Source organism: Haliotis cracherodii, unplaced genomic scaffold (genome assembly GCF_022045235.1).
Source record: "Haliotis cracherodii isolate W230 unplaced genomic scaffold, xgHalCrac1.p SCAF_10, whole genome shotgun sequence".
In the NCBI taxonomy this organism is placed as follows: Eukaryota; Metazoa; Mollusca; class Gastropoda; order Lepetellida; family Haliotidae; genus Haliotis; species Haliotis cracherodii.
The window spans coordinates 42,755,500-42,769,711 of record NW_027266265.1 but is presented as its reverse complement, the minus strand read 5'-3'; the positions used below and the strand labels follow the sequence as shown (position 1 = coordinate 42,769,711).

The 14,212-nt window shown below is 41.6% G+C and overlaps 1 protein-coding gene across 1 annotated transcript in view; it reads right to left on the bottom strand.

Moving 5' to 3' along the window:
* Positions 1-7,727: 7,727 nt before the first annotated feature.
* LOC139450950 (lon protease homolog 2, peroxisomal-like) overlaps positions 7,728-14,212 on the bottom strand; it is a 19,522-nt gene continuing 13,037 nt past the window's right edge. Inside the window, exons 13-17 of the mRNA XM_071232776.1 lie at positions 12,470-12,726; positions 11,255-11,467; positions 10,459-10,650; positions 10,059-10,169; positions 7,728-9,295 (exon numbers count right to left, since the gene is read on the bottom strand). Coding sequence (XP_071088877.1) covers positions 9,185-9,295; positions 10,059-10,169; positions 10,459-10,650; positions 11,255-11,467; positions 12,470-12,726 — 884 coding nt within the window. The 3' untranslated portion in view covers positions 7,728-9,184. The remainder of the gene's footprint in view (positions 9,296-10,058; positions 10,170-10,458; positions 10,651-11,254; positions 11,468-12,469; positions 12,727-14,212) is intronic.

Below are 14,212 nucleotides of genomic sequence, written 5' to 3'. Positions count from 1 at the left end.
ACAGATTATATCTCTATGTTCCGAGTAACTGATTTTGGGGGGCTTTTACTTGGCTACAATATACGATCAATGGTTATGTTTCGAAGTGTTCTTTTGGAGATATGGTTGGCCCTGAAAAGGGCCGTTTTACCACTCAGTGGTTACAGGTGACTACCTCCAGAGAGTTGCCCCTACTGGTGGACGTCTCTGGTATGCATGCTCCTCGGTAACAGCCTCATCAGCTTAACAGCATAGTCGTAGTACATCATTCTAACCCCGTCTATCACCGTCTGGCGCAGTCTGATGTTGTAGCGGTAAGACCGCCGGTTATCTGCCCTTGCCTTGTCGTACCGGGCCTGTGTCGCCTTCAGCAATTCAGTCAAAACGTGGACTTGCTTGGCGGCCATCTCGTACCTCTTGCGTAGCTTTCCCAACTTGATTTGACCACGTGTTCTGGAAGCGACGGTCATCTTCAGGGAGATGTCAGATATGATGTAGAAATTCTACCTGGCTCCTTTTAAACGCATCTGGGATGATTAGCTTTAACACTGACAACTCTAAATGAGGAAGCCATTGTGACCTTGAGATCATGTCACTCCATGTAATTATTCACTTGTTTTCGTAGGAATTGAAAAGAGCAACCCCGCTCAGATTTCACCTCCTTTCATCTGGTAATCTCCGCCGGTGATGGCAGGCTTCACTCAGAGGCTTCATTGTTCTGACAAGATGGCAATCAGGAAGTCCAGGACTCGCCCCAGCTGTGGACAGTACGTTCTGCTGATTTAATGCTTTAATTTAAACGTTTAATGACAGTTGCAGTTATCGGTAATTATCACGTCATCCTTTCAGCCTTATTCACATACTCTTACAATCACTCTCACCGTTTGTTTGTTTGTTGTTTAACGCCGAACCTAGCAGTGTTCCAGCTACAGGACAGCGGTTTGAAAATAAACGAGTCTTGGCCAGACAATCAGTTGCAGTTTGTACTCCCAGCGAGCAACACTTCCCAAGCCAGCACAGAGCATTGCCTGATAGCCAGCCAAGGAAACTCCATCATCGGTAATTATCACGTTATCCTTATTCACATACTCTTAAAATCACTCTCACCGAATTAATCATAAAACCCCTAAATCCTTAAAAAACAACAACACTAAATAACCAACACCTTACCCTACCCAATCTCCCTAACACAGCTCGCACTCATTTCTACTCACACCCACGCCCACCACTCAAACACACCCTTTGACCCAACTCCTAAAAGCAAAAAACACCTAATCCCCCCTTCTCCTAAACACAACGCTCGCTCTTTCCTACTCACCACCCACGCCCACCACTCACATACCTCCACTCCTTCGACTAAATATCTCTTAATCCCCGCTTTCCACTTGTCTCACCTTATCCCAGCCTTCCAGAATCAAACTTAATCTTCAATAAATAATCCATTTCCCAAACCCTCCTACTAAAACCAACAACAAATAACCACCGCAACCTCCTCCGCCTCCTAAACACAAATCACCAAGTAAAAACAACAAACCAACTCACCTCCCCAAAACCACCACCACTCACCACAACACACGCTCTCCAACACAACACCCAAACAATATGACTGACACCCGCAACGCCACACTCGCAGACATTCCAGCTCCTTACTCACCCACGCCTGCGGAAGCGCACAACACTTCTGGGAGGTCACTCGAAAACATCGTCCCGACCGAGTATGGCGAAAACACGACATACACCACCCCAACCAAACCAGCTAACTCGCCACCACAAAACACCAAAAAACGCAAACTCGACACATCCACTCCACCTCCATCGCCAACACCCTCCCCGGCCGCCTTCCTCACCACCTTCGCCCTCTACTTCTTCTCAGCAGGCTCAGGCACCACTCTCTCACTAGAACTTTCGGCAGACAAAATAGGACTTTGGTTCAAAAGACAAAAAATAAATTACAACAAAATTAAAAAAGCCAACAAAGGATACCAGATAATCTTTCCTAACCGAGAATCTTACAACGCAGCAAATAAAATAACTCAAATATTCCACGTCACGGTAATCAAACAAACACCTAATTGGCAACAATATACACGAGGCGTAATAAGGGTTAACCCAAGGGAAACAACTGAGGACTTACAATTATACTCTCTAGAAGCTAACATAAACCAAGACCAAAACCCTCAACCCCTAATCACCAGCACGCGCAGAATAACCTCAACTAGAAACGGAAAAACGGTCCCAACCTCCATTGTCATAATCAACTTTAAAAAAACCGCTAAATTCCCTGAAGCCCCCAAACACATATCCTTCGGAGCCCACACAAACTTAGAAGTCAAACCCTATATAAAGCAGGTTAAGCAATGTTCAAAGTGCCTCAAATACAACCACACTGCTTCCCAATGCACCTACCCTAAAACTAAATGTAAAAAATGCGCACAAACAGACTGCCCAGGCACATGCACACCCTGGTGCATCCACTGCAAATCCACCCAACACACTTCACTTTCAAACCAATGCCCACACAGACACACACTCACCCAGCAGGCCAACAAACACATAAACATAGAAACGGCTAAAATCCAAACACGAAAATTTGCTACACCTGCATCTAAACCACTCCTCCCTACACCACACCCAAACACCATCCCACAAACAAACACCACACCCATAACCGACAGCTCTGTCTGGGACCCCTACCGAGAAACCGCACCCACCTCACACACACAAGCAGCCACTCAACCAACCACGAACCCTCCCAAAACATCAACCCCCGCATGCAAAACAAACCTCAAAATGACCACCACAACACGACCCTCATCCAAGCACCCTACAGCCCATATGGCAACAACGCTCTCCCACAAGCAAGCACAACAACAAAACACAAACACTAAGAAAACATCAGCTACACCCATCCCGCCAACACCTTCACAACCCTCCACATCACATGCCTCCCCCATGGAAACTCAACCAGCTAAACCTAATCCAACCCATGACGAAGATTTCTCCACTACTGAGGAAACAATAGACACTACTCCAACTAAAACAAACCAAACTTCCCAACCAGCCAACACCCCAAACCTAAATAACCTCACCTTACTCCTAGCATATATGCATAGTCAAAACTCACCAAAAGCTAGTATGGAATCCTTCCACAAAGTAGCTTTCAATCTAAAATTAACCGATCTTCCCTTCTTCCTCTTTAACCTCCATCTAAAAGAACTCACCGAATAAAATAAAAACTAAAAACTAAATCACCAATCACCCGAACCCAATATTCGAAGGACTAAATATTTTTCAGTGGAACGCCAACGGACTCACCTCCCACGGCCATGAACTAAAAACTAAATTTAAACTAAATAAAGGCCCTCACATTGCTTGTATACAGGAAACCAAATTCTCAAAAAAATCGAAATTCACACTACCTAACTACAACTCAGTTAGAACTGACAGAGCTAAACCGAAAACAAGAAGAGCCGCAGGAGGACTAATCATATTTATCAGGGAAGATATAAATTACGAAGAAATAAAAATAGACACGCCAAACCTAGAAGCCAACGGCATTAAAATCACATTAAATAACCGAAACATAAACATCATAAATATTTACCACTGGGCGGAACAAAAAGTCCAACCTGAGGATCTAAACAAACTACTCAAAATAAGCGATAAATCTACTATATTCCTAGGAGACTTTAACGCTCACCATCCTACATGGAGCATAGATGATAAAATAGATACTCATGGCAAATTAATCTCCGAATGGATAGAAACAAACGACCTAGTACTCCTTAATAGCAACCAACCCACGAGGTACGATAAGATAAACCAAAAAATGTCGGCTATCGACCTAACCATATGCACCGCAGATCTAGCCCAAAGCACTCAATGGGAAGTGCACGACGTCCCGCTAGGTAGCGACCACTTCCCCATAAACATAACCATAGGAAATACAAACGTACCAATCCAAACAGAAAACCAAGAACCAAAATTCCATTACAACAAAGCTAACTGGGACCAATTCCAAGATATCTGCAACGAAGCTAACTTAAACGAAATAGAAAATAATGATCCAGAAACCTATTGTAAAAACCTAACAGACTATATAATAAACGCAGCCAAAACCTCCATCCCCTTCAAAGTATCTAAGACAGGCAAACCGACGGTACCATGGTGGAATGAGGAAATAGAACAGACTAGACGAAAACGTAAATCAGCCTTCAATAAAGCAAAACGCGACTACAAATATTTAAACATAGCCCACGAACTAAACCACCAGGTTCAAAAACTAGTCCAAATAGCCAAAAGTAGAGACTGGAAAAAATTCTGCGAAGGTATAAATAACCGTACAGATGCCAGAACGGTCTGGCGCAAAATCCACGCCATTAGAGGCTTAAAACGACATAAAAAAAACCCTAACATTAACAACTCAACCAACCCCGCCCAAAAAGCAAATAATCTCGCCAACCACTTTTCGGCCGTTAGCAGTAACAGCAACTTCAGCCAAAAATTCCAAGATAAACTTAAAACAGAAAACAAACCCACAAAAGAACCAAACAATAACAATCTAGAAATAAATCAACCCTACACAATGGAGGAGCTCCTCTACGTAATCCAAAACAGGAAAAAGGGCACAGCCCCAGGATTAGACCTAACCTCTTACCAAATAATTAAAAAACTCCCCCTAAAACTGCTCCAGGCACTACTCAAACTATACAATCTCATCTACCTAAACGGACAGGTTCCTACACCCTGGAAACAGGCCCTAGTCATACCAATCCCTAAACCTAATAAACCAGCTAATCAAGCTAACTCATATAGACCAATATCCCTAACTTCAAACTTATGTAAAGTAATGGAATCAATGGTTAAAAATAGATTACAACATTACTTAACCCAAAATAACACCATAAACCCAGATCAAAGCGGTTTCACTCCTGGCCGCTCAACCCTAGATAACCTCGCCCGACTAGAACAAGATATTAAGACAGGACAACTAAATAAACAATATACCACAGGCATCTTCTTAGACTTCTCTAAAGCTTTCGACATGGTATGGCACGATGGGCTAATACAAAAACTTAAAAAAATAGGACTCAAAGGTCAGATAATAAACTACATCCAGGACTTCCTAAACAATCGTAAAATAACCGTGTGTATAGACCAAACTCTATCGGACCAATGTCCCCTAGAAAATGGCACTCCACAGGGCAGTATCCTCAGCCCCACCCTCTTCAATATAATGATAAACGATCTATTCGAGGGTCTATCCCCTAAAGTAAACACATCAAAATTTGCGGATGATGGAGCCATCTGGATCCGCACTAAAAGCATGAAAATGGCCACAAATCTACTCCAAAAATCTCTTAATAAAATACAACAATGGGCTGACAAATGGGGCTTCTCCCTTAACTCAGAAAAAACAACAGGAATAGTATTCAAACATAAAAACATGAAACCCGCCTCCCCAATCCTCCAGCTAAACAACCAAACAATCAAATTTCAAAAACAAACCAAATTCTTAGGACTTATTTTCGATGAACATCTCACCTGGGATGCTCACATCCAAAACCTAACAACTAAATGCAGTAAAGACCTAAACACCCTAAGATGCCTAACTGGCTCTAACTGGGGAGCCTCCAAAGATACTCTCCTCTCTCTCTACATATCCCTAATTAGATCAAAACTAGACTACGGCTGCGCCATATACAACACCCTAAACAACTCTCTATCCAAAAAACTTGACTCAATACAATATCAGGCTCTCAAACTCATTACACGCACCCAACATGGCACCTCCTACACCTCACTTCAGGCCTTAACAGGAGAAATGCCACTAAGTCTACGCAGGGAACAGCTAAGCTTAAATTTCTGGGCCGCGTCCCAATCAAACCCTCTCATCCAAAACTTAATAAACCAAAACATCAGCCCTAAAAACCAAGCTCTAGCTCGTAAACACCCCTTACTTACCCCAATATCCCAAAGAATAACAAACTACCTAAATGAACACCAAATTAAAAATCTTAAACAAAACTGCAAACAATCAAATATCTTCACCCCTAAACTTAAAATACCCAAAATAGACACAACACTAGCTAGCCAAATAAATAAACAAACCGACCCAAACATAGCTAAAACTACCACACTAGCATACATACACAAAAATTGGCCAAATTGGTGTCACATTTACACGGACGGATCCTCAGATCCGACCTCCAAACACACGGGTTTCGGAGTCCATACCACACAACCAACTAAAACCACACAATCCTTCCGACTCCCAAATAACCAATCAATATTCACGGCCGAACTAATGGGCATGGCCTCAGCCCTCCACAATCAAGAATCCAAAAACAACCAAAAAATCCTAATACTTACTGACTCCCTAAGTGGACTACAAGCCCTCCAAAACAAAAATACCAAAAACCGACCTAAATTAATAAATCAAATACTTAAAAGCTCCAACGACCTAACAAAAGCAGGCAAACAAATAACCTTCTTGTGGATACCCGCCCACGTAGGAATATACGGTAATGAAAACGCCGATAAAGCAGCTAAACTATCCCTTAAAATCCCAGAAATAAGCTTAAACTTACCCATCTCAAAAACAGAAATTAAAAGTGTAAACAAACAAAAAATCACAAAAAAATGGCATAACCTATATCTAAACTCAAATAGCAAAATCAAAAGAGTGCTCAGCAAACCACTAACCAAACCAAAAATTCTCCATCCATCAAAAAAAATCGACAGAGTAATCACTAAACTCCAAACAGGACACACCAACCTAAATAACCACCTAAAAAAATTTAAAAAACACACTACAGGTAACTGCCCACACTGCAAACAACCAGAAACCCCAGAACACGCACTCATCCACTGCACACACTACCTAACACATCGAACCGCATTACAAACCACCCTCAATCTAAACAAGGCTCTCACTCTAGAAGCAATACTAAACCCACAAAATAAACTAGAAAACTTCAAGGCCTTAGGCGTATTCTTAATAAAAACGGAACTAATAAAACGCATCTAAAACCATAATAACCTACCAAATCAAAATCACATAAACAAACAATCATCCACCATACCCAGCTCCCTTAGTTCTCCTCCCCAACCCCATCAGCATCTATTCCAAATCTCAAAATTCCCAAATTCTATATAAGCAACCCCTAAAGCCCCCTCTTGGGTTGCACAGACCACCCTCGCCCCTTTCGGAAACACATTAAATGGCCTGGCCGGGCCCGTGTGCGAAATACGCATCAGTCGGAAAGCGCACGTTAAATCTCCAAAGTAAGTAAGTACGTTTAATGAAATCAGTTGTTTATCAACCACATCATGCATCAAACACACTGTCTATTTCATCCCAGAGACCATATACCGATCAGTATATGGTCTCTGTTCATCCTAATGTTTCAAGGTATGCCTGTGAGAAATCGACACTACCGGAAGCGCTCGTAAAATAACCAAAATCATCATCAATCATTTGTTTGTGGATATACATGTATATACTTTTGGCTATAGTTTTGTATATGAGTTGTTATTTGATAACAGATATAATCAGAGATCATTTATCCATGTATGGTCTCAGGAAGAACATAATGTACCTTCTATGATCAACTTATTAGCAAGTGTGTAAGATTTGTGATTTAAATTTGTTGTTTAACGCCACACTCAGCAATATTCCAACTACATGTATATGACAGCGGTTTGTAAATAATCGAATCTGGAACAGACAATCCTGAAAAAGAATGTAAACATAAAAATCTTTATATTCCTGAACATTTTATTACCAACAAGGATATTAGTAACATGTGGCATGAACTTCATAATTACAACACAGTCACCAATTGTGCTCATGCCATTAAATAGTGATGATTGATTCATATCCCAACAACATACAGTCACAAAATAGTATCTTTAAATCTTCTTGATAAGCTACAAATACACTCATTCAAAATATCTGCATATGCTTAAAAAAGTCAACATAAGAAAGGCATGATAGTGGGTATGCCAACCAGTATCAGACAAGAAATCAACATGCTTACACAATAAATGCACTGTTATGTAAATAATCATCAATAGAAATTTCCTTTCTGTTTATTAATTTAACATATTAAATTAATTTTTTATCTTCAAAACATTTCAGCAAAAAGGGATCCATTAAAATTTGTGTTGGACCACACCAGAGATATAATACATACAATGTAAATCAGTTAAACCATTCATTTTGTAGAGGCATTTATCCCTTCATTCAAGTACAATGAGTGAGTGAGTGAGTTGGGTTTAACGCCGCTTTTTACAGTATTGCAGTTATATCGCAGCGTGTCAGCTTAATGTGGGAAGAAAGCTCGAAGTGATGCAGGGCTCAGACGTTTACCACTTCGTACAATGCTTGAGTGAGTGAGTTGGGTTTAACGTTGCTTTTAACAGTATTCCAGTTATATCACGGCACGAGCACGGGCATAGTGCTGACAAACCTAGAAACATAATCGTGGTGAACCGGGATTCGAACCCACAATCATAGGTTTCTGGCGTGTCCAGGGGACACAACTCTGCACAGCGAATCGCAGCGCCTTAGACCACTAGGCCACCGGTACCCCCTACAATGCTTGAAATCAGCTTGTTCACAGCAAGAGTTGTGATTCCAGCCACACTGACTCCACCCAGACATTAGCATTGGCTATCCCAATGACTTCAAGGGTACTCCAGGGCAGAATAGATCTCCAATAGAACTTCTTAAGATAAAGACTAGTAACAAAGTCTACCAAATGAAGGGTGTCTGGTGACAATCTGTAACCTGGCTGATAATGCTGTCTGACATAGATCTGGTCTCCCTTTCTCCACACATGATAGCTTACAGACCTTGATACAGATGGATTATTACAGACTGTGGCATTAAACAACATTCACCTACTCCACCCAAGACAACTTCTATCACAAACACCAGCAACACACACTCCAGGTTCATCAATATTCATTGGCTGCATTTCCGTGATACCAGGCTGCATTATTCAGATAATATACTGATGCGACAAGGAGCAACGTATATATTCACCTTCATATTAATACAATTTTCACAAACCTGAAGCAATCATCCATTCCATAAATTAAAGCATCAAATTTAATCTGTTAAGTGAATACCAGATGGTAAAGAAAGATCCATGGTTGGCCAAGGCAAGGTCAAGGTCATTCTGCAGGGTCAAGGTCATTACAGCTTGCTGACTTCCTGTGGGGAAGGTAAGAGGGATGGGAAGCCGCTGTCAAAGGCTGCATTAAGGACATCTTCCAGTTTACTTGCCAAGACAATAGATAGATCTTTCTGGAAAAACAAATAGACAATAATATTCAACATGATTTCTAGAGGTGAAATTGGGTTTAACGTCGCGTCCAAGATTATATAGCACTTATATAGCGATGTGCATGCACATGTGTTTGTGTGGCTGCTTGTACTAGTCCGGACTGATGCCGATTGATAGTGCTAGCTCACTGAGATACCATGCCGCAGTTTAACACAAATACACCGCCATTCAGACACAGTGTACTGACTCCGAGCCGACCAGTCCTTGTTTTAGCCCCTTAATGCCGAGCGCCAGACAGGGTAACAAGTACCATCTTTTAGCATCTATTGGTATGACACTCTCCGGGCAGCACTCTACCACTAGACCATGGAGGCGGTCACATGATTTTTAGTTCAATACACTGAGTCTTAAAGAAAGCAATGATGGCCTGGCATCTGGTGTTGGCCAAACTACTTCTGACCACAAGGTCACCAGCTATTAAACTAAGTATGTCTCTTGGGTTTGTAAGGAATGAGATTCCACTCTTTGGGTGAGATACATCAAACAGCCATCAAAATCAAAGCAACAAACCCTGCTTTGTTCCCCTCAACGTTAGGCACTTCTTATTCAGATGTCCTGTGTGATGAACAATGAGATTATTGTCCCATGTAGCATGTACACAATTGTATGTGCAAATCCCCTTGTCCCTGCCTTCTGCCACTGTTGTGTGACCTAACAGAATGTTAGAAGGGATATCCTGCAAATCCCCTTGTCCCTGCCTTCTGCCACTGTTGAGGGACCTACCAGAATGTTAGAAGGGATATCCTGCAAGTCCTTCTCGTTCCTGCGGGGCATGATCACGCGTCTAATTCCTGCCCTATGTGCTGACAAAACTTTCTCCTTTATACCGCCAACCTGGTAATAAGACAAGGTTTTGGTGAACTGTCTTGCATTATTAAGGAATCAAAACAGCTTATTTTAAGCTGTGTGCAATCTTTAATATGCCCCCCTCATACACCCAAAAAATAATTTAGGACGATCTCTAAGAACTTTTCATTAAGATTGCCATTATTCATTATTATTTTAAAGATGAGCTACATGAAGGAGATTGAGGAATTATGCATTTTGTTAGAGTCATTTATTAGAAATAAGGTGGTAAACAGTCCAACAGTATTGTTTAATGTCTACAATCTACAAAACCTACTGGCAAAACAAGTCCTCTGAGAGTGATCTCCCCTGTCATGGCTGTGTCAGAGCGAACACATCGCTCACTGAAGAGTGACACCAAGACAGTTGCTATGGTAACACCAGCAGATGGTCCATCTTTTCCAACAGCCCCAGCAGGGAAATGAATGTGAAGGTCAGTGTTGTCCAGAAGGTCAGACTTCATGTTCAGCTGGAAAAAAGATTTGATCTTTTAAAAACACAAATTTGTCTAAAATAATGTCAGCTAAATGTGGGAGAAAAGTCCGAATTGGCATAAATCGTAGAAGCCTACCACTCTGGTGAAACTCATAACCAGGGTCATTGTTCTGAGAACCAATAACCTTTAACCAGGGTGAATCTCAAGATGCAAATCCTTGATCTGCAGATCCTGGCATGGCAGAGGGAGGCAACTCCACACTCAACCAGGTCACCTGGTCACTGATACATGCTGCAAGATCACCAAGCAGTAGCTGATGGCTGACACTGACTTACATAGCTGCAGGAGCTGATAGACTACTTACCCTCGTAATCTGTGAAGATCCGGGGTAGAATAGGTCTTAAGCAACCCATGCTTGCCGTAAAAGGCAACTATGCTTGTCGTAAGAGGCGACTTACGGGATCAGGTGGTCAGGCTCGCTAACTTGCACGTCATCATATCCCAAATGTGTAGATCGATGCTCATGATGTCAATCACTGGATTGTTCGGTCCTGACTCGATTATTTACAGAACGCCATCATATAGCTGGAATATAGCTGAATGTGGCGTTAAACAAAAAACAAACAAACAAACTTACCCTCTTGGCATTGGCCCTGACCCAATTGAGAGCCAGGTTGGCAGACTCCTTCATCACATCGCCCAGTTGTCCTGTCAGAGTTATCTTCCCTTCTCCCTCCATGCGGGTAGCCTCCACAAACATGATCTCTCCCCCCATGGCGGTCCAGGCCAGCCCCACGGCTACCCCCGGCTGGCCCAGGCGCTCCGACATCTCCCTCTCATACATCGGAGGCTGCAACATACAAGGAGTCAACAATACATCTTTCCTGTTTCACACTGAAATCTAAATAGTTAACACAAGGCTTCAAAAGTTGGTTGGTTGGTTTGTTGTTTAACGCCGCACTCGGCAATGTCCCAGCTATATGACGGCGGCCTGTAAATAATCGAGTCTGGACCACACAATCCAGTGATTAATATCATGAGCATCGATCCACGCAATTGGGATCGATGACATGCATCAACCAAGTCAGCGAGCCTGACCACCCGATCCCGTTAGTCGCCTTTTACGACAAGCATAGTCACCTTTTACGGCAAGTATGGGTTGCTGAAGACCTATTCTACCCCGGCGTCTTCACGGGCCAAGGCTTCAAAAGAGTGTTGTTTAATACCATTGTCAGCATTTAATTGTCGTCACCACAGCCTGTTAACAATCAAGTCTAGGCAAAACACTTGGATTCAATACATTTACCACACAGAAGGTGCTCACAAAGTACTACTGAATGTCCAAGTACACAGCAAATGCACATGGTATAAGAATCTTGTCACACAACTTACCAGTATTTTCGTTCCTGTGTCGAACATGTGTGTCTCTTGAATGAGTAATTCTTCATGTATTAACCAACATGTATGGTATTCACGTTTCTTTTGTCAGTACATAAACGTCATTTACGTAACGTGCAATGTGTTATGTTTGCTTTCCGCTGTCTGATGGATGTACACGATTACAAGAGATATATTACTCTTATTGATCATGTTGATAAGTAATATAAACATATTTACTCATAACAAATGTTGCTGTGATTATGTCCTTTCTTTTTAATCATATTGTGACAAGTGTAAACTCTTCTTTTCGATGAATTGGACAAAATATGGACCCTATAGATTTTCTAAAGGTTTTAATCGTTTTTGAATTCAAAATTTCAATTTCAAATTAAATTCTGCTGAGGAATTGTTGTCTTTACATGTTTCTGTGTGAACGTCCCCTAAATCATATATTCCAGTTGCAGCCACATACCCCTAGGATGTCCTCAATGGCAGCTTCATCAATGACTATCGGCATTTCGGGAGGATGGGCGAGTGTGGAGGCCTCGTGGGAGTCCTTCTCCGACAGAATCTCTGAGGGAATATTCTTCTTGTCCCCCTGGGTGACCTCCAACTTCTCACGCCGAGCTCTGGACACGCCCTCCGCAACCCGCACAGCCACGGCCCTGCATATGGCCGCAATTCGCCGCTCCAGGGTACGCACTCCCGCCTCACGGGTGTACTTGGACACTGACAAGACAAGCATTAGCATACAACAATACAAAATACAAGCTCCTCAAACTTCATCAATTAGTTTTGTTTGATGTTTTATGCCATATTCATGAGCAATTTGTCAGCCAGTTAATAACTGTGTGTGGGCCAGACAAAGCAGTGCTTGACATTGACATCTCAACATATTCAAATTAAGACATTACATTTAAGACTAAATATTCCAAATTATTTCATCCTAACTGAACATGCTGAGTTCAAGAAAGGGTCAATCAGCATGCTTAGGTGTTCTGGAAGTTAATCATGTTAATCAATGTTTAATCAATAATTATTAATGGACATAACTTCAAAATACCAAAATCAAAAGTCAGATCACCGTTCACAAACAGCACTTCCTAATATACACCCAACACTGTGCAAGTACTTATTTCCTTCAGCATAATTACATACCGTATGTCGCTGTGTATAAAGCGACCCCACGTAAAACACTTTGAGTTGCTTCCCTTGGCTGTGTAAGGACCCACCTGGTCATGGGTTTGAATCTCAGATTCACCCCAATCATGATCCAGCCTGTCAGCACTATACTCTGCTGTTCCTTGTGGGGATTCTCACATAGAATAGTTCCCAAACATGGAACACTTCCCCAGTCTAGAATAGCTCCCCAGTAGTGACATGAATCACTGGTCTGTCATGATTTGATTATTTACAGGATATCATCACATAGCTAACATAATACCGAGTCTAGCTTTGAAAACAAACAAAGCAAAAACATTTTACTCCCCTGCCCTTTGAAATATGTGCATAAAATCACAAAAAGTATGTCACATACCTATTTACCGGTATATAAAATATGGTCAATCATAAAGCTTGTGAGTACAACGGACTTCAGATTGATGACTAAAACAAAGGATTCCCTCTAGTCTATAAAACGCTTTCAGTGCCGTCCAAGGTACTTTTCAATAGACAATCAAAAGCTGTCCATTAGATAGCAATGTTACAAAAAAAATCAAAACTCTAAATACAACTGAATGACATAACATTGAAAACATTAAACAATTCTTGAATGATGTATAATACTGTGCTGATATTTAATAAACACTGCATTTTGAGAAATGTCACACACTGTCAGAGAACAATGTCACCCAATCAATCAAGTCACCAATCCTGACCACCCCGTCCATTTGGTTGTCTCTCAAGCATAAGAAATGTTGTATGGTTTCTGAGTACTGCTGCGAAATGAAATGTGACAGAGACCATTTCTATATGCCCCTGCGAAACTTTGTTTGGGTGGGGGCTAAAAAACAAACTGGTATCCATCTGTTGTTGTTGTTGTTGTTGTGTTGTTGTTGTTGTTGTGTTGTTGTTGTTGTTGTTGTTGTTGTTGTTGTGTTGTTGTTGTTGTGTTGTTGTTGTTGTGTTGTTGTTGTTGTTGTGTTGTTGTTGTTGTGGTGTTGTTGTTGGTATCCATCTGTTGTTGTTGTTGTTGTTGTGTTGTTGTTGTTGTGTT